This window comes from Acromyrmex echinatior, chromosome 10, assembly GCF_024713525.1.
Source record: "Acromyrmex echinatior isolate Ae372 chromosome 10, ASM2471352v2, whole genome shotgun sequence".
NCBI lineage: Eukaryota > Metazoa > Arthropoda > Insecta > Hymenoptera > Formicidae > Acromyrmex > Acromyrmex echinatior.
The window spans coordinates 11,620,283-11,634,578 of record NC_141861.1 but is presented as its reverse complement, the minus strand read 5'-3'; the positions used below and the strand labels follow the sequence as shown (position 1 = coordinate 11,634,578).

General features: G+C 38.6%; 1 protein-coding gene and 2 long non-coding RNA genes across 7 annotated transcripts; 2 read left to right on the top strand and 1 right to left on the bottom strand.

Annotated features, from left to right (window-relative positions):
* Nucleotides 1–3,274: 3,274 nt before the first annotated feature.
* Nucleotides 3,275–5,494, top strand: LOC147908329 (uncharacterized). The gene is made up of 3 exons (XR_015546488.1): nt 3,275–3,978; nt 4,055–4,461; nt 4,519–5,494. It is a non-coding gene; the product is annotated as an uncharacterized LOC147908329 (long non-coding RNA).
* A 2,712-nt stretch (nt 5,495–8,206) lies between these two features.
* Nucleotides 8,207–11,198, top strand: LOC105143267 (uncharacterized). 3 transcript variants are annotated; one of them, XR_015546352.1, is made up of 3 exons: nt 8,207–8,690; nt 9,209–9,391; nt 11,075–11,198. It is a non-coding gene; the product is annotated as an uncharacterized LOC105143267 (long non-coding RNA). The 3 variants fall into 3 exon arrangements; XR_015546351.1 differs by lacking the exon at nt 11,075–11,198 and adding an exon at nt 9,475–10,067 and having other exon boundaries at nt 9,191–9,391; XR_015546350.1 differs by lacking the exon at nt 11,075–11,198 and adding an exon at nt 9,475–10,067 and having other exon boundaries at nt 8,214–8,690.
* On the bottom strand, nt 10,070–14,082 carry LOC105143268 (uncharacterized). 3 transcript variants are annotated; one of them, XR_015546349.1, is made up of 7 exons: nt 13,705–14,082; nt 13,362–13,519; nt 12,832–12,991; nt 12,187–12,750; nt 11,818–12,108; nt 11,144–11,475; nt 10,070–10,944 (listed from the first exon to the last, which is right to left on the bottom strand). XR_015546349.1 is itself a non-coding variant. In XM_011051463.2 (7 exons), exons 1-6 carry the CDS (start codon nt 13,760–13,762, stop codon nt 11,210–11,212), a joined length of 1,497 nt encoding a protein of 498 aa, XP_011049765.1. In that variant the 5' UTR covers nt 13,763–14,082; the 3' UTR covers nt 10,070–10,944; nt 11,198–11,209. The 3 variants fall into 3 exon arrangements, 2 of the variants coding, with proteins under 2 accessions (XP_011049765.1, XP_011049766.1); XM_011051463.2 differs by having other exon boundaries at nt 11,198–11,475; XM_011051464.2 differs by having other exon boundaries at nt 11,267–11,475; nt 13,705–14,078.
* Between the last annotated feature and the right edge of the window lie 214 nt (nt 14,083–14,296).

Here is a 14,296-nt window from a genome sequence, read left to right as displayed (position 1 = left end):
AAGATGCTAATAGCAAATTGATGATCGAAAATTAATTTATGAGATTACCATTATTTCAAACGTTACGAAATAAAATATATGTTATGTGAAATATATGAAAGAGTAGAAATATTTATCCCACCGTCTAACTTTGATCTCTTGTAAGAGCTTCTTGTACTTAAATGAAAAAATATATGTATCTTCGAGAGCGAGTTAAAGCGAGAGCGGCAGCGAGAAAATTTTGAATGAGACGGCGTTTTAGCTGAAGTTCGATTTACGAGAATTCTCGATCGCGAATCGAACTCGACGGTTTTCTAGCGGCGGAGCGAGCGTCTCCCAAGCGATTGCACTTGTAACAAAGCGTTGACTCTGACCGAGAACAGCGAAGAGAAGCATTGCTGCTCGATTTTATCCTCTTTGAAGAACAAAGGCTTCCTTTTACAATCATCTATGAGATTCTCACAAAATTGAAAAATTTCAGATGATCCCCTGTTTCGGGCAGCGATTGGCCAAGCGGTACGCTATTGCCATGCGCACCTGCTAAATCAGAAATCCTAATTGGGATGTACGCATGTTACGCGTTTCGCGTCACGCGAGCGCGCATGCGCTGCGACCGATCTGAGTTAGCTTGCCGTTATAGCGGTTGAAATTTGTGTATGTACGACATGCGGCTTAGCTTATGTTTTTATTGACGATGTGATGGCCAATTTGTGTTTTGGAAACCTCTAAAAACGCTTGGAATTCTTCTAAAAGCTTCCGATCCGCATGTCGCACATACACCGAATCTGCAAAAAACTGTCTGTTTCAGTTATATCTCGAACATCCCGCCTTGTCACACAGTGACGAAATTAACGCTCACGCTTGGCAAGCGTACAGATGTCGCGAGTTCGGTTAATTACTTGGGAGATCGCGGAGTTTCAGGTGGCGCAGGCTGATGATGTTTGCGCGTACAGCGCACGATGTCGCGGAAGCCTGTGCTTACGCATGATCGGAGACGTTTAAGTTTACAGCAATATGAAATTGTTTAAGAAATGTAATGACGCAGACGCGGTCATATAATCTAGCTATGACATCAATTAAAAGGAATTAGCGGATAATCGTGATTACAAAGCATTGGTTGCGCAATATTTGCGAACATAATCAGAATAATTTCGAAACTAAATGGCGAAAATGAAACAGTGTATAGTACATTGCATTAAGCGATAAATATATTATTATCAAGAAATTGAAAAATTCGCATCATTGAAAATTGCAAAAAGTAAATAAGATCAATGCGAACATTACTGTGATTACACGCGCTTTGACTGACGCGAGTACATTGAAGAAGATCGCGCGGTTTGATACAATGTGTAGTTTTACTGCTCTGCGTGTAGAGTGGTCAAGGCAGCAGGTCCAGACAGCATCACCAATTTGAGAGATCGGATGAGCTCGGAAGAAGCTGTGCGAACAGTTGTCATTCGGGTCGTCTTCTCCTGAGTGCAGTTTAGTGATGCGAACTAGAGGCCATTTACTTGGCAGTGACGTCTCTGAAAGTGGATGAGGCACAATGAGCCAATCTGAGGCGCAGTGCTTACCTTGCATCACTTCGAGCGTGAGATCAAAGAATGCAGGTACTCGCGTGACCACCTTTCTTAAAAATGATCACGCATTTTTTGAAGATGCTGCCAACGAGAGAGAGAGCTCGTTGCCTTCTCTGTGAGCGACGGTTCTGGAATGGCTAGCAGCGGAGCTCCGATGAGCAGTCCTAGAGAGAGCGCAGAGAGGTCGTCGGGATCGTCAGATAAGCCAGCAAGGGTCGAGAATTCAGACAGGCCTCTATCTGAGCTAGGAGAGTGCTCATCTCCTCATAGGTAAGCGTGGCGTCGCCGATTACTCTTCGAAGATGGTACTTCGTCGATTTTATTGCTGCTTCCCTCCGAAGTGAGGTGCGGAAGATGAGTTGAAGTGCTACTGGATTCCTTGCCGATTCTGAGAAATGGACGTGCAAGAGTTATGCGTCCTTGAGGAAGGTTACCTTGCGACGTGGCTCCTCTCCATCTGGTACAGGTGACGCAATGCAGCCAGTATTTTGTTATAGCTCGCCCTCGAGAGATCTAATACCGCAGTCGCAACAGGCCTAGAGTCAACTGCACTCCTCCATTCGGCGGTGACATGATGATATCAAGAGGCGTGCGAGGTGTGAGTGCGGCGAAATGATTATCGCCGCTCCGGATGCCGCTCGTCCGGAAAAAGAACTGCGTGCTTCAGGCGACTTTCAGTCGATGCACCCCTTGTTTGTCGATGAAGGGACTCAAGGCAACTGCGAGGCTGTGAGGTGGCATTGAGCGTTGACCCTCTGCGGCAGTGACCTCGTGTGGATAATGCAGTGCCTGAACTGCTCGGATCCATTGTCTATTAGTGCAGCATCGAGCTCATCGGATGTCAAGGTCGACTTCGGACTTCCTTCTCTTGTTGGCATCCTCCTTGGGCGCAGCCCAACGTAGGCACCACGCTGTGACCTTCAGGAGCCGATGAAGTGAGGAGAATCGGAGTTCCGACTCCGTGACCACCTTTGACGTGACAGTGCAAGAGTGGACGCGTTGCTCGAGCAATTCCTCTGATGGAACTTCAGGCTGTGCGTTAGGTCAAGTGGAGTTGTCCTTGAGCAGCCAAGAGGGGCCTGACCATTAGAATGGATGATCCATAAGCTCTCCCTGATGTTACCCGCCGAGAGGCGCAGTCGGGTTGTCCCTTCCGGGAACATGACGCCATTGTCCTTCTGGAAGTGCCTCTTGTATCATGGACACGCGGTTGGCCACGTAAGTCTTCCATCGAGAGGCGTGACCTTGAATCCAGTAGAGAATGACCTTGAAATCGGACCAAAGAGTTACTGGAGCTGTGGACAGGCTTAAAACAGTACGTGCGTGTGAGACTAATTTCGTGAGCAAGGCGGTGGCGCAGTTCCAATCGCGGCAAGGACACCGGCTTGATCGGAGCGACCTTGTTCTTTGCCGCTAGTAGGAGAACGTTGACATTATGAGTGCTGATGACATGAAGATACACCACAGCTGCGTACCCTCGTTCGGACGCGTCGGCGAATCCGTGCAGTTCGACTTTCGCGTTCTTGGCGCCCGTGTTCAACCAGCGATTGATTCGAAGCTGTTCAAACCTTGAGAGTTCCTCAAGGAAACGACTCCAATGGCAGACTTAGACAAGTCTGCTTAAGGGAGCGGGGCGTCCCAGTCTAGCTTTTGCAATCACGTTGATTGAAGCAGGATTTTTGCGCGGAACACTGCTGGTGTCAACCATCCGAGCGGATCAAATAAACGCGCGATCTCCGAGAAAATCTTCCTCTTGGTGAATTTTTCAACGGAGCGGCTCTGAATTGAAAAGGTGAATGTATCGTCGATCGGATGCCACTGCAAGCCCAGCATTGCATGACTCTCGTGTTCCCACGACCGCGAATCCGCGAGACAATGATCCGCAGGAATGCCGACGAGAATTTTAGGATGATTGGCAGCCCATTTTTTCAGCGGGAACCCGCCATGCACAGCTGACGGAGCTCGGATTGCTTCGCGATTGTCTCGTCTTTAGTGTGTGCTCTGGTCATGATGTCGACGTAGTAGTTGTGTCTCAGTACGGCGGAACCTCGCGGAAATCTTGCGTTTTCGTCGTCGGCGAGCTGACGAAGTGTACGGATAGCGAGAAATGGCGCGCACGACAGACCGTATGTCACCGTGTTCAATCGATACTCGCGAATCGGATCGTTGAGTGAGTGACGCCAGAGAATGCGTTGATAATCTCTGTCCTCAGGCGCCACAAGAATTTGGTGGTATATTTTTTCAATGTCCGTCACGATCGCGTATCAGTGCCGCCATCAGCACATGAGCGATGGCAACAAGTTAGCGCCGACTAATAGCTGAGTATTTAGTGACTTACCGGACCTTGTATTCTGAGATCCGTTGAAGACTACTCTGAGTTTGGTCGACGCGCTCGTTTCTCGGAGCACTCCATGATGAGGTAGGTAGCATTTTGCTTGTGAATCCGATAACTTTGGCACTAACTCTATGTGATTCAACTCTTCGTATTCTTTTAGAAAGACGTGATATAGGAGTTCGAATCGAACGTCGCGTTCGCACCGTCGCTCCATGGCGGTGAGCAGTCGCTCGGCTGATTGGCGAGTGTCACCGAGTGCTGCTGGTGGCGCGGCAAATGGCAGTCGCACGACGTACCTTCCTGTAGCGGTGCGGCTGTGAGTTCGAGCAAAGATTTCCTCGCATCATTGCTCGTCTCGCATGATGTACACTGGGGCGGAAGATTCCTTTTCTTGCTCCCAAAAAAACGTTGCGCTCGTGTTGTTTTTCGAACTTCGTCCACAGTTAATCGAGAAACGCTGAGCGGGTTTCGACGGAGTGGAAAGTGATGTTGGCCATCCCCATCTTCTTTAAATTGGCCACTGATCTGGCCATGCGACCGTGGATGTCACTCTGAGCGGTCAGCAAGGTATTCATTTCGTCAATCATAATTTCACTTACTTACGTTCTCTTTCTATTCCTTTAGATAATACGCGCACTGAACGCGATGGTATTCCCGAACGAACGATAAATTCGGCGAAGACGAATCCGGTTCGAAGGATCAGTAATGTTCGAGAGCGAGTTAAAGCGAGAGCGGTAGCGAGAAAATTTTGTGTGAGACGTTTTAGCTGAAGTTCGATTTATGCGAATTCTTGATCGCGAATCGGACGCGACGGTTTTCTGGCGGCGGAGCGTCTCCCAAGCGATTGCATTTGTAGCAAAGCGTTGACTCTGACCGAGAACAGCGAAGAGAAACATTGCTGCTCGATTTTGCCTTTTATCCTCTTTGAAGGACAAAGGCTTCCTTTTATAATCGTCTATGAGATTCTCAAAAAATTGAAAAATTTCAGATGATCCCCTGTTTCGGACAGCGATTGGCGATTTTCGAGCGCGATGGCCAAGCGGTATGCTATTGCCATGCGCGCCCGATAAATTAGGAATCCTGATTGGGGTACGCATGTTACGCGTTCGCGTCACGCGAGCGCGCGTGCGCTGCGACTGATCTAAGTTAGCTTGCCGTTATAGTGGTTGAAACGACGTACGACATGCGACTTAACTTCGACTTTATTGACGATGTGATGGCCAAGTTTGTGTTTTGGAAACCTCTAAAAACACTTGGAATTCTTCTAGAAGCTTCCGATCCACATGTCGCACGTACACCGAATCTGCAAAAAATTGTCTGTTTCGCTTTGTCTCGAACAATGTATATATAGCAAAATGTATATTTTGTATTGCATCATCGCATTACCCTGTCTATTTTGTTTTACCTGCGTAAATAATAATAATTCTGTTTTGCATGAACATTTTCAAAAACGTGTTTGGGTAATTTATTATAGAACAATATTATCGCTAATAGTTGTATTAAAATAGTTGTATTTATTATATAAATTTCTTCAAAATGTTCATTCCTGTACAACTGATGTATAACTGATTATATATGACAATAAGAGTTTACATGAGTATATTGTGCTTCTTTGGAAAATAAAATTTATTATAAGTCTTCTCAGCTAATCAAAATTGATAATAAGTTACCGAATAATTCATAATAAGTCAATTTTTGGATAGTTAATTTTTCCACTTCTGTGTTCATTTATTGGGCACTAATAATTATAAGATATCTTTCAGTTGTCATATCTTTCAGTCGTGCCCAATAACTTAACAAAGAAGTGGAACATTAACCATACAGAAATTGATTATTCGATAATTTGTCAATTTTAGTTAACTGGATTAATAATAGTCAATTATTTTCGAGACAATAGTCGACATTTAGATTTGATTAAAAAGTCGACTCTTGATTTCTCCAGTCTACTTATAGTCGATTACAGTAGTCGTACAGTACTCTTTTTTAGACATTCGTCAAGTATTAGTCGACTATTAGTCGACATTCGGGCTGACTTTCAAGTCGACTCTTGACTTCTCCGATCAACTTATAGTCGACTTCGTGTTGGATTATGTACAAAATTTACATCCATCATCACCATGCCAACGAATTGCGCCGCATATCGCTATAGTAATGTACCGTAACAGTGTTATCTCTCCCTCTTATTCTCTCTCTCGTTATATTGTTGATTCAAAAAAGATAAAGATTGGCCATCTTCCATCTTTCTCTCTCATTTTTGTCGACCATACTACTTAGATACGATCGAGCAGTCTATGCTCTACGTCTTTGATCCACATAAACTTACATAGCCGCATAAATGTATGCATAAAGAAAATTATTATATAATTATAAATCACATTTTACGTGCGACTTTGTAAGAGAAATACGATTGAATAATTTTCTTTATGCGTATATTTATGCGGCTATGCAAATTGTGTATATACCATTGTGGAGCCACGCGAATTCCCTTTAAATAGAACATCAATCTAAATTTATTCCAGGCGTCTAAGGCAGGTCCCACACTACATTGCCTTACTGATGAATCTAGTAGTGTGGGACCGGGACGAAACGCCGCGGCCGACCAAAAAGCTTCGAGTCAGGCCTTCTTAGTGGACATGAACATAGTTTTCGTACAAACATCCACATCATAAAGCGGAGAGCACAGTCTCTTGCATAATGCATAACACATGAGGCATAAAAAAATGAACCAATCAAAGTGCTCTATTTCCTTCCTTTCCGTAAGATAAAGGATTCTGATTGGTTGATTTTCTTATGCTTTATGTTTTATGTGTTATGTAAGAGTCTGTGCTCCCTGCTTTACGGTCACTGTTACGGAATTTCGTATACAATAATTCTGTGCAATAGATTCTACGACCGTTATAACCTTCTGTTGTAGACAGCGTAATTAAGCCAGCGTAAATTAAGCCAGCGGCACACGATGCTCGTTTTCCTGCTGGATTGAATATTGCCACTGTATTGGCTACGATGCTGTCAGTGCAGAGTACACTTTTCTTTCGATGAGTTTCGGAATGCAGCCTATTCACGAGCGATTAGTTCTTATTTGTGGATGAAAGAAGAACCAATCGCTCGATGAGCACGCAGCATTCCGAAACCCATCGAAAAAAGGTGTTGCAACCTTTCTGTGACCGACTGTACACGGAATCAAAACGACGGAACGGATTTCTTATTAAAAAAATTGAGTTTACTACAATTCCATTCCATGAGAAATTCCTTTTCCCGTCCCATGTAGCCGGAATGGAATGGAAATGAACGAAATGTCGTTTCAGTCACAAGCTAAAAGCCAATTTCATTAACACTAGTTAACTTAATCGGCCATTGACTGACCAATCGCGTGTGTTTTGCTGTTTAGTAGAATCGACCAATTGCGGTTGACAGTTAATACGATTAAGCTTGATCGGCATTAGTGAAACCGAAATTAGTTTAATTTAATCGATATTTTATTATTTTAATGGGATTAAAGCAGTAATATGCATAATTTGTGCAATTATCTTATTTATAACTTTATTTCAAATACTCAAAAATACTGAATTATAAGAATAAAATATATTTTGTTACCAAAATTCCAGTGCGTTCCGGCTATATGGAATGGATAGAGAAATTTTTAAGGGGTTCCGTACAATAAAAGGAACAGAGAACAGAGCATAAGAATTTTAACCTATCAGAAATCATGTATTGTGGAATATACAGTTTCTGATAGATTAAAATTCTTATTCTCTGTTCTCTGTTCCCTGTTTCTTTTATTGTGCGAAGCCTCTTATGGAACGGCATGTTCAGCTGAGTTGGTTGAATCTAAAAATTGAATATTCAGAAACTTTTTTTGTAAATCTATTGGGTCATCTAAAAACCGCGGATACTTTTTAGATGACCCAATACAATGATAGATAAAGAAGTAGTATTATTACTAATATTAAAATTATTGCGAAAGGCAAGAAATGTGCTAAGTTGGCGTGCTATTCCGGTATGTAATAGCATTTTTCACTGGCAGAACTGGTGCGCACTCAGTGCGCATTAAAGCTGTTGTACATTAACTTAGGGGCTTCGCACGATAAAAAGAATAGGGAAAAGAGAACAGAGAATACGAATTTCAACAATCAAAAATCATGTATTGTGGAATACACAGTTTCTGATAAATTGAAATTCTTATTCTCTGTTCTCTGTTTCTTGTTCGTTTTATTGTGCGGAGCCCCTTATTCTGACTGTAAAAGTGAGAGATCTCAATTAATAAAATATCTAATATATTTTATCAAATAGCATAATAAAATGTATTAAAGGTTTTGTGGTTTAATTCATTTCTATATTTTTATTAAACGTACATCTTTATATCGATTTGCGTACAACGGCTTTAAAGTGCATAGAGTGCGCATAGCTCTGCCAGTGAAAAACGCTATAAGAATATGCGAAAATTTTATTTTGCTTATAACTTTCTATTGCAACAGTAGAAATATACAAGAAAATGAAAATTCTGGTTATAGTCTATGGTTCGTATTTTATTAGAATGCGCTTACAGCGATGTTAGCGCGCTAACATGCTATAATTTACGTTACGTATACTATAGAATTTCAGAGATACAAGCGCGCTTTTATCGATAAAAGCGCGTTCTAAATACGGACCAATGTTTACACAAAGAACAAGGCATTTTCAAGACGCAAGTGTTGACAATTTAGTCGTTGAAATGCAAACGATCGATCATGAGATCTCCAATTATTTCAGAATAACATTGGAATTATTTGAAGAATTGTTGACATCAATTGAATTACGTATGTATAAGAATATGTTGTATTAAAAAATAAGAATTATTATTAATTTTCTTCGAAGTTGTCAAATTCTCAACCACATCAATAATAGCTGTATCAACATAGCCTGCAATCGACATGACATTCTGTTGATTCAATGAGTGCATTCAGAATGACAATCGCTCACTGAGCGCTCAATAAGCTCTTTCGTCTGATTGACATATTTCATTAGATCCTAAAATATAAACCAATCAGATAAAAGAGCGCTTAATGAGCGGTTGTCATTCTGAATACACCCCATATTGTCTTTATACTGTCAGTATATATAAGAACAGTAGTCTCATATTGAAAATTGCGCATGAGCACCTACAAGAGCAAAAATCTTAGGGAATAGGGGAACTGATTTGATACGCCATGTTAATAATCGCAGAAATGTTGCCTCTATTTATGGCTGAATGAAACTACTGTTTTTACCTATACTGTGATATCGTTCTAGCCATAATTTCGATGGTTTCTTTTTACAGTAGAAAAACTTCTTACAGAATGGAGAGTACTAGTGAACTCATTTCTAGTAAAAAATCTGTTTCGTCGTTCCGATTCCGTATATGGGATGGCACTATCAGTATTGCAGCCAATACGGTGGCAAGATTCTAATCCTGCTAGCAATCCAGCAAGAAAATAAGCATCATGTACTGCAGGCTATAGGCCTGTTCTACAATAGAATCGTAAGTAGTAAGCCGTAAGAAATTAACCAATCATAGTCGATTATTCTTCTTACACTTAATTGTGATTGGCCAATTTCTTACAGCTAACGGCTTGCCACCCTATTGTAGAACAGGCATTAATGCGAGGTCTACAAATCGTAGAGTGAAATCACACGGTGCAGAAAACTACTACGGAATAGAGAATGCATCATTGAAACAACCAATTAGCACTATTCGGAATAACGCAGAATAATGCTGATTGATTGCTTCTATGACGCATTCGTTTTCAGCACCATGTGATTTCACCTTAACGATCGTAGGATCTTGAGTCGTAGAAAATTGACCAATCATAATCGATTATTCTTCTCATATTCGACTGAATGGTTAATTTTTTACGACTTAAGACTACGACTTCTGTTATAGACCCCGCGTAAAACTTTCCACAAAATTTCTTCAAGCTTTTGTTGTATTCGTTAACTGATGTTTCATCGGTGGATATTCGATCAATAGTTCAATGCCGATTAAAATATTTACATTTTGTTTTATATCAAAATTAAAACTAATTCAACATGAAAATATATATTACAATATTATTACAATAACTTTAATAAGTATTACACAACTGCAACGAGTCCGATGTAATGTATCGATAATATCTCGACAATCGCCAAATAATAAACTAGAAACAATAGTATAACATTTCTTTTTTCTTTATTAAAGATAAGCAGATAAATATTTATTCTTATGTCACAATACTGCGATTATTACATTTTCGGAGTTAATTCTTGGATGTGTCTCGTGATAAATAAATTTCATCTAAAATGATTCTATTTCAATCAAAATCTTCTGAAAAATGTACTTATTAATCAACTATAAATACAATGTACCATCTAAAAATTTACGAATGCGCTTGATTTTACTTTGCTTTTCAATAAAGCCTCTTCATGGATTTCTATACGCGCATGTACATATGCATGCGTGTATATGTATATGTGTGTAAATGTTACAAGTTAATAAATGATGCTATTGTTTTTTTTTCTTTAAAACTCACTATCGCATACGTGCAAAACATTTATTGCTAATAAACAACAAATCAAAGCAATAATGCATGAAACTATAAAAGGGATGTAAGTTGAGATAATTCTCATTGCAACCTTAAAAAAATATCAAATTCTCCTGTGTTTCATGTTAAGAGCAATTCTAAAAAAAAATACACTATTACATATTATATTCACAGCCTATATATACATTGTAATTTTTTCATCTATGTACAATCTCGATTTCATCATTCAATAATGTTAAAAATTGTACAACATTGTCTTTTCATTCTTTTTATAGCCAGTTTATCTTTAAATCAAATTTTCCAATATCTATTAGCACAATAGCATTCGACAGACCTCTTCACTAGTAATGTCGTTAAATTTGCCGACGGATATTTTTGCATGACGATGATTACTCATTTTCTCTCGTTCCTTGCAGAAACTTTTGTTCCAACCTTTGTCGCTTTTAAAAATATTACTTCTCGTTTTCATGCATCACTGAAGTGTTTGTGGATTGCTGAGTGGTTTATATCCCTATATATAATAAACAGTTCATATATTAGTAATAGATCGATATAAATTTTTTTAATAAGTAGAAAAAATAAAAAAAGTTGTCTGTTATTAAAAAAAATTTCATGTTGATGTTTTTTTTCGTTTTTATCAGATCAAATCTGCGACAGGCAAATCAAAGCATAAGAAACCAACAAAAAACTGAAAAAGAAATAAACCATACTGCATTTAAAAAGCAACAGAAAGAGATGGCAATAGAGATCACATAGCTTCGTACAGCCCGTATGTTTTAATGATTCATGCTGCCGTAATAGCGTACGCTTAGCTGCTTGCTGCCAAGTCTTACAGTGTTATTAAATGAATCCCGTAAACGTTCTGTAAACGTTTTATACTCCATCTCTGGATTACTTTGTCCAAAATCAAAGTCCGCGACTTCTATCGTGAATCTCGCTCTACTTTGGATATAATACGCCACGCCGAATACTATCAGCACCACAGCAACAACTGAGCAAGAAACTGGCACTACGATAACCGATAACTGCGGTTTTGTTGTTACTGTAAGAAAGTTAATGTGAATATTATCATTGTGTATATCCATAAATTACAATACTTATAGCGTTTTCTTTTGGCTGCACTAGTGCATACTGAGTGCATGTTAAAACCGTCACAAATTGACATAAAGATGTATGTTTAATGTAAGTATATAAAAACAGATTAAGCCAATCGTCAATATATTTTATTGTGCCGTTAAGTAAAATCTGTATTTTATAATTCAAAATATTTGAATTTAACTTTTACACCATTTAAATCAGTGTACAACAGTTTTAATACTCAGTGTACACTAGTGCAACCAAAAGAAAACGGTATTAGTAAAGATATCGCAGTAAAGGAATTTACCTTTATAAATGTTTATCGTTAGTGGATAAATCTGTGTACTAACTTCGTTGTTTAGTATGATTAATATTGTGTAAACACCAGGCTCAAGAAAATAATGAAGAATGGAAAAATTGCACGAGGGCAAATCAGGATTTACATCACACGTTTCATTTCCCGTTGCATTGTACTTTCCACGGTGAAATTGAAGACACTTAGAAAACGGACCCGATCCCTTGCAAGTTATATTCAAAGATAGCATGTCCCATGGTTGGATCCAATTCGTACCTTCCACTGAGATATTTGACACGGGAGCTGAAGATATTTATTAAAAAATTAAAAATTATAAAAGTTCTAAATATCAATAAAATGTCAATTGCATATCTTACTAACCACGAACATGGATTTTCTTGTAAAAGTATCCATATGTTTTCTTAGGATCTGGTGGAATGAGAGATGTATTTGAGCAAATGTATGGCAACGATATGTTGGTAGGTTCTATCGTGCTTGTATTAATTGGAAGTGCAATTGTAGACTTCATTGGAGGTTTTACACTCGTAACAGTTATCGGTAATGTTATTACTGTGACAAGAGTCCCATTCGACTTTGTGGTAGTAATATTGGGTGCAACTGTTGTCACATTAACAGGTGCGACCGTAGTTGTAGGTGCTATAGTTGTGGTTGTTGGCGGGTCGTACGAAGCGATCACTAAAGCTCCTACTTCGTATGTTATACCAGGACTTGTAAAATTATAAACGAAAGCAAAATCATTTGTCTGACCGTAATACTTGCAGTCAATAAACCAATACGTCAATATCGTTGTTGCTTTCTGCATTATAAAGTCGTAATCTCCTTTTCGCAAGTCTATCATTAGTTTGGTTTCATTTGTAGAGGAGATATATTCTCCCGCTATGGTTTTATTAGCTTGTTTCATGGCTATATTACCATTAAGAGATTCTGAAATTAAAGCAGATAATAAAATATAACATTTGACAGAGAAATAGTTAGAAAAATTTCGTCAACATCAACAAAGTTTACCAGAAATTTCGAACTCAATACGAGCACTTGCATAAAATACCCAAAAAATTGAATAAGTAAGATGTTTGACTTCTAATTCCACTGTATAGTTTCCAGGAATGTTGTTTTCACGTGGATAACTTATGCTCCAAAATGTTGTTGTATTTGACGTTTCTTTGCTCTAAAATGTTACAGAGTACATAAAAATGATAACACATTATAATATTAACATAAAAAATAAATGATCCATGAAACAAATTATAAAATTAAATAATATTAAATATTTCCTACATTCAAGAATTTTTTATGTCAAAGAACAAATGAAATAACTGAATATGGCTAAAAGTAATAATGGTTATGTTTAGCAGAAAAAGCTTTGCAATTATTGTAAAATTCTTTAATATGATTATCTTATCCTTACTAAATCAAAATGTATAATCATATTAAAGAAAAATAACAATTTGAAAGTACAGTTGCTTTTTCTGCTGAGAATACAGTTAATTTTAAATGACAGTTTATATTGTAACATAACTAATGAAAAATATTGTAACCTCATATTTATGTTTCATTAATGAATTATCGTTCCATATGTATATGAAACTATCTTTTGGTCGCTTGCCATCTCTGTATACATCTGCTCTGAAAGTGATCGTCCCACCCAGTACAACTGGTCCATCTTGTGACAGTTGAACATAGTCCTTGGCAATAACTGAAAATAAAAAAAAATACTCTTGATTAAAAATGGTGACGCAATGTCACTTATTACAATTGACATGTACAAATAAAAAAGTGTTGTGACATACAGAGAATAGAAGAAATATTGATGTAACAATAATAACACGAAATGACATGAGAAACGTGCGTAATTAGGCATAATCAAGAATGCGTTATTACCTTGTAGGAAACACCAAACACCCCAAGCGAGATGGCAATAAAAATGAGCCGTTTGCATTCTGTATATTATTATTATTGTTGTTGTTATTGTTATTATTATTATTATTATTATTATTATTATTATCGGAGCGCGTCACACATTCGCGAGCGCTTTTAGATTACTTCGACATTCCTCGGAAAACGATAATCTTTCGAAAATTCCTCACTGATTTTCATTTGTATTCACTGATATCACCATTTTACCAATGATTAATATCAATGATAATCAATGCATAAGTATATGAGTGATGTCATAAATGTCATGAATAATACTTATAGCAAATTCGACAGACTGCACTAGTGCGCACTGAGTTAGAACTTTTTCAGTGTCAGATATCCAGGAGTGCGTTCGGATTCCCCACTCGGGTGTCACCCAACATCCAAAGACCTACTTTACATCGGATGCTTTCCATTTGATGACATAAGTCGACACAAGCATCGTTTTTTTCTATCCTTTTTGACATTCAGAGAGTGACAAAAATAAAATGATACTTGTGTTGACTTGTGTCAACTTGTGTCATTAAATGGAAAGCACTCATCCTGCTTGATACAA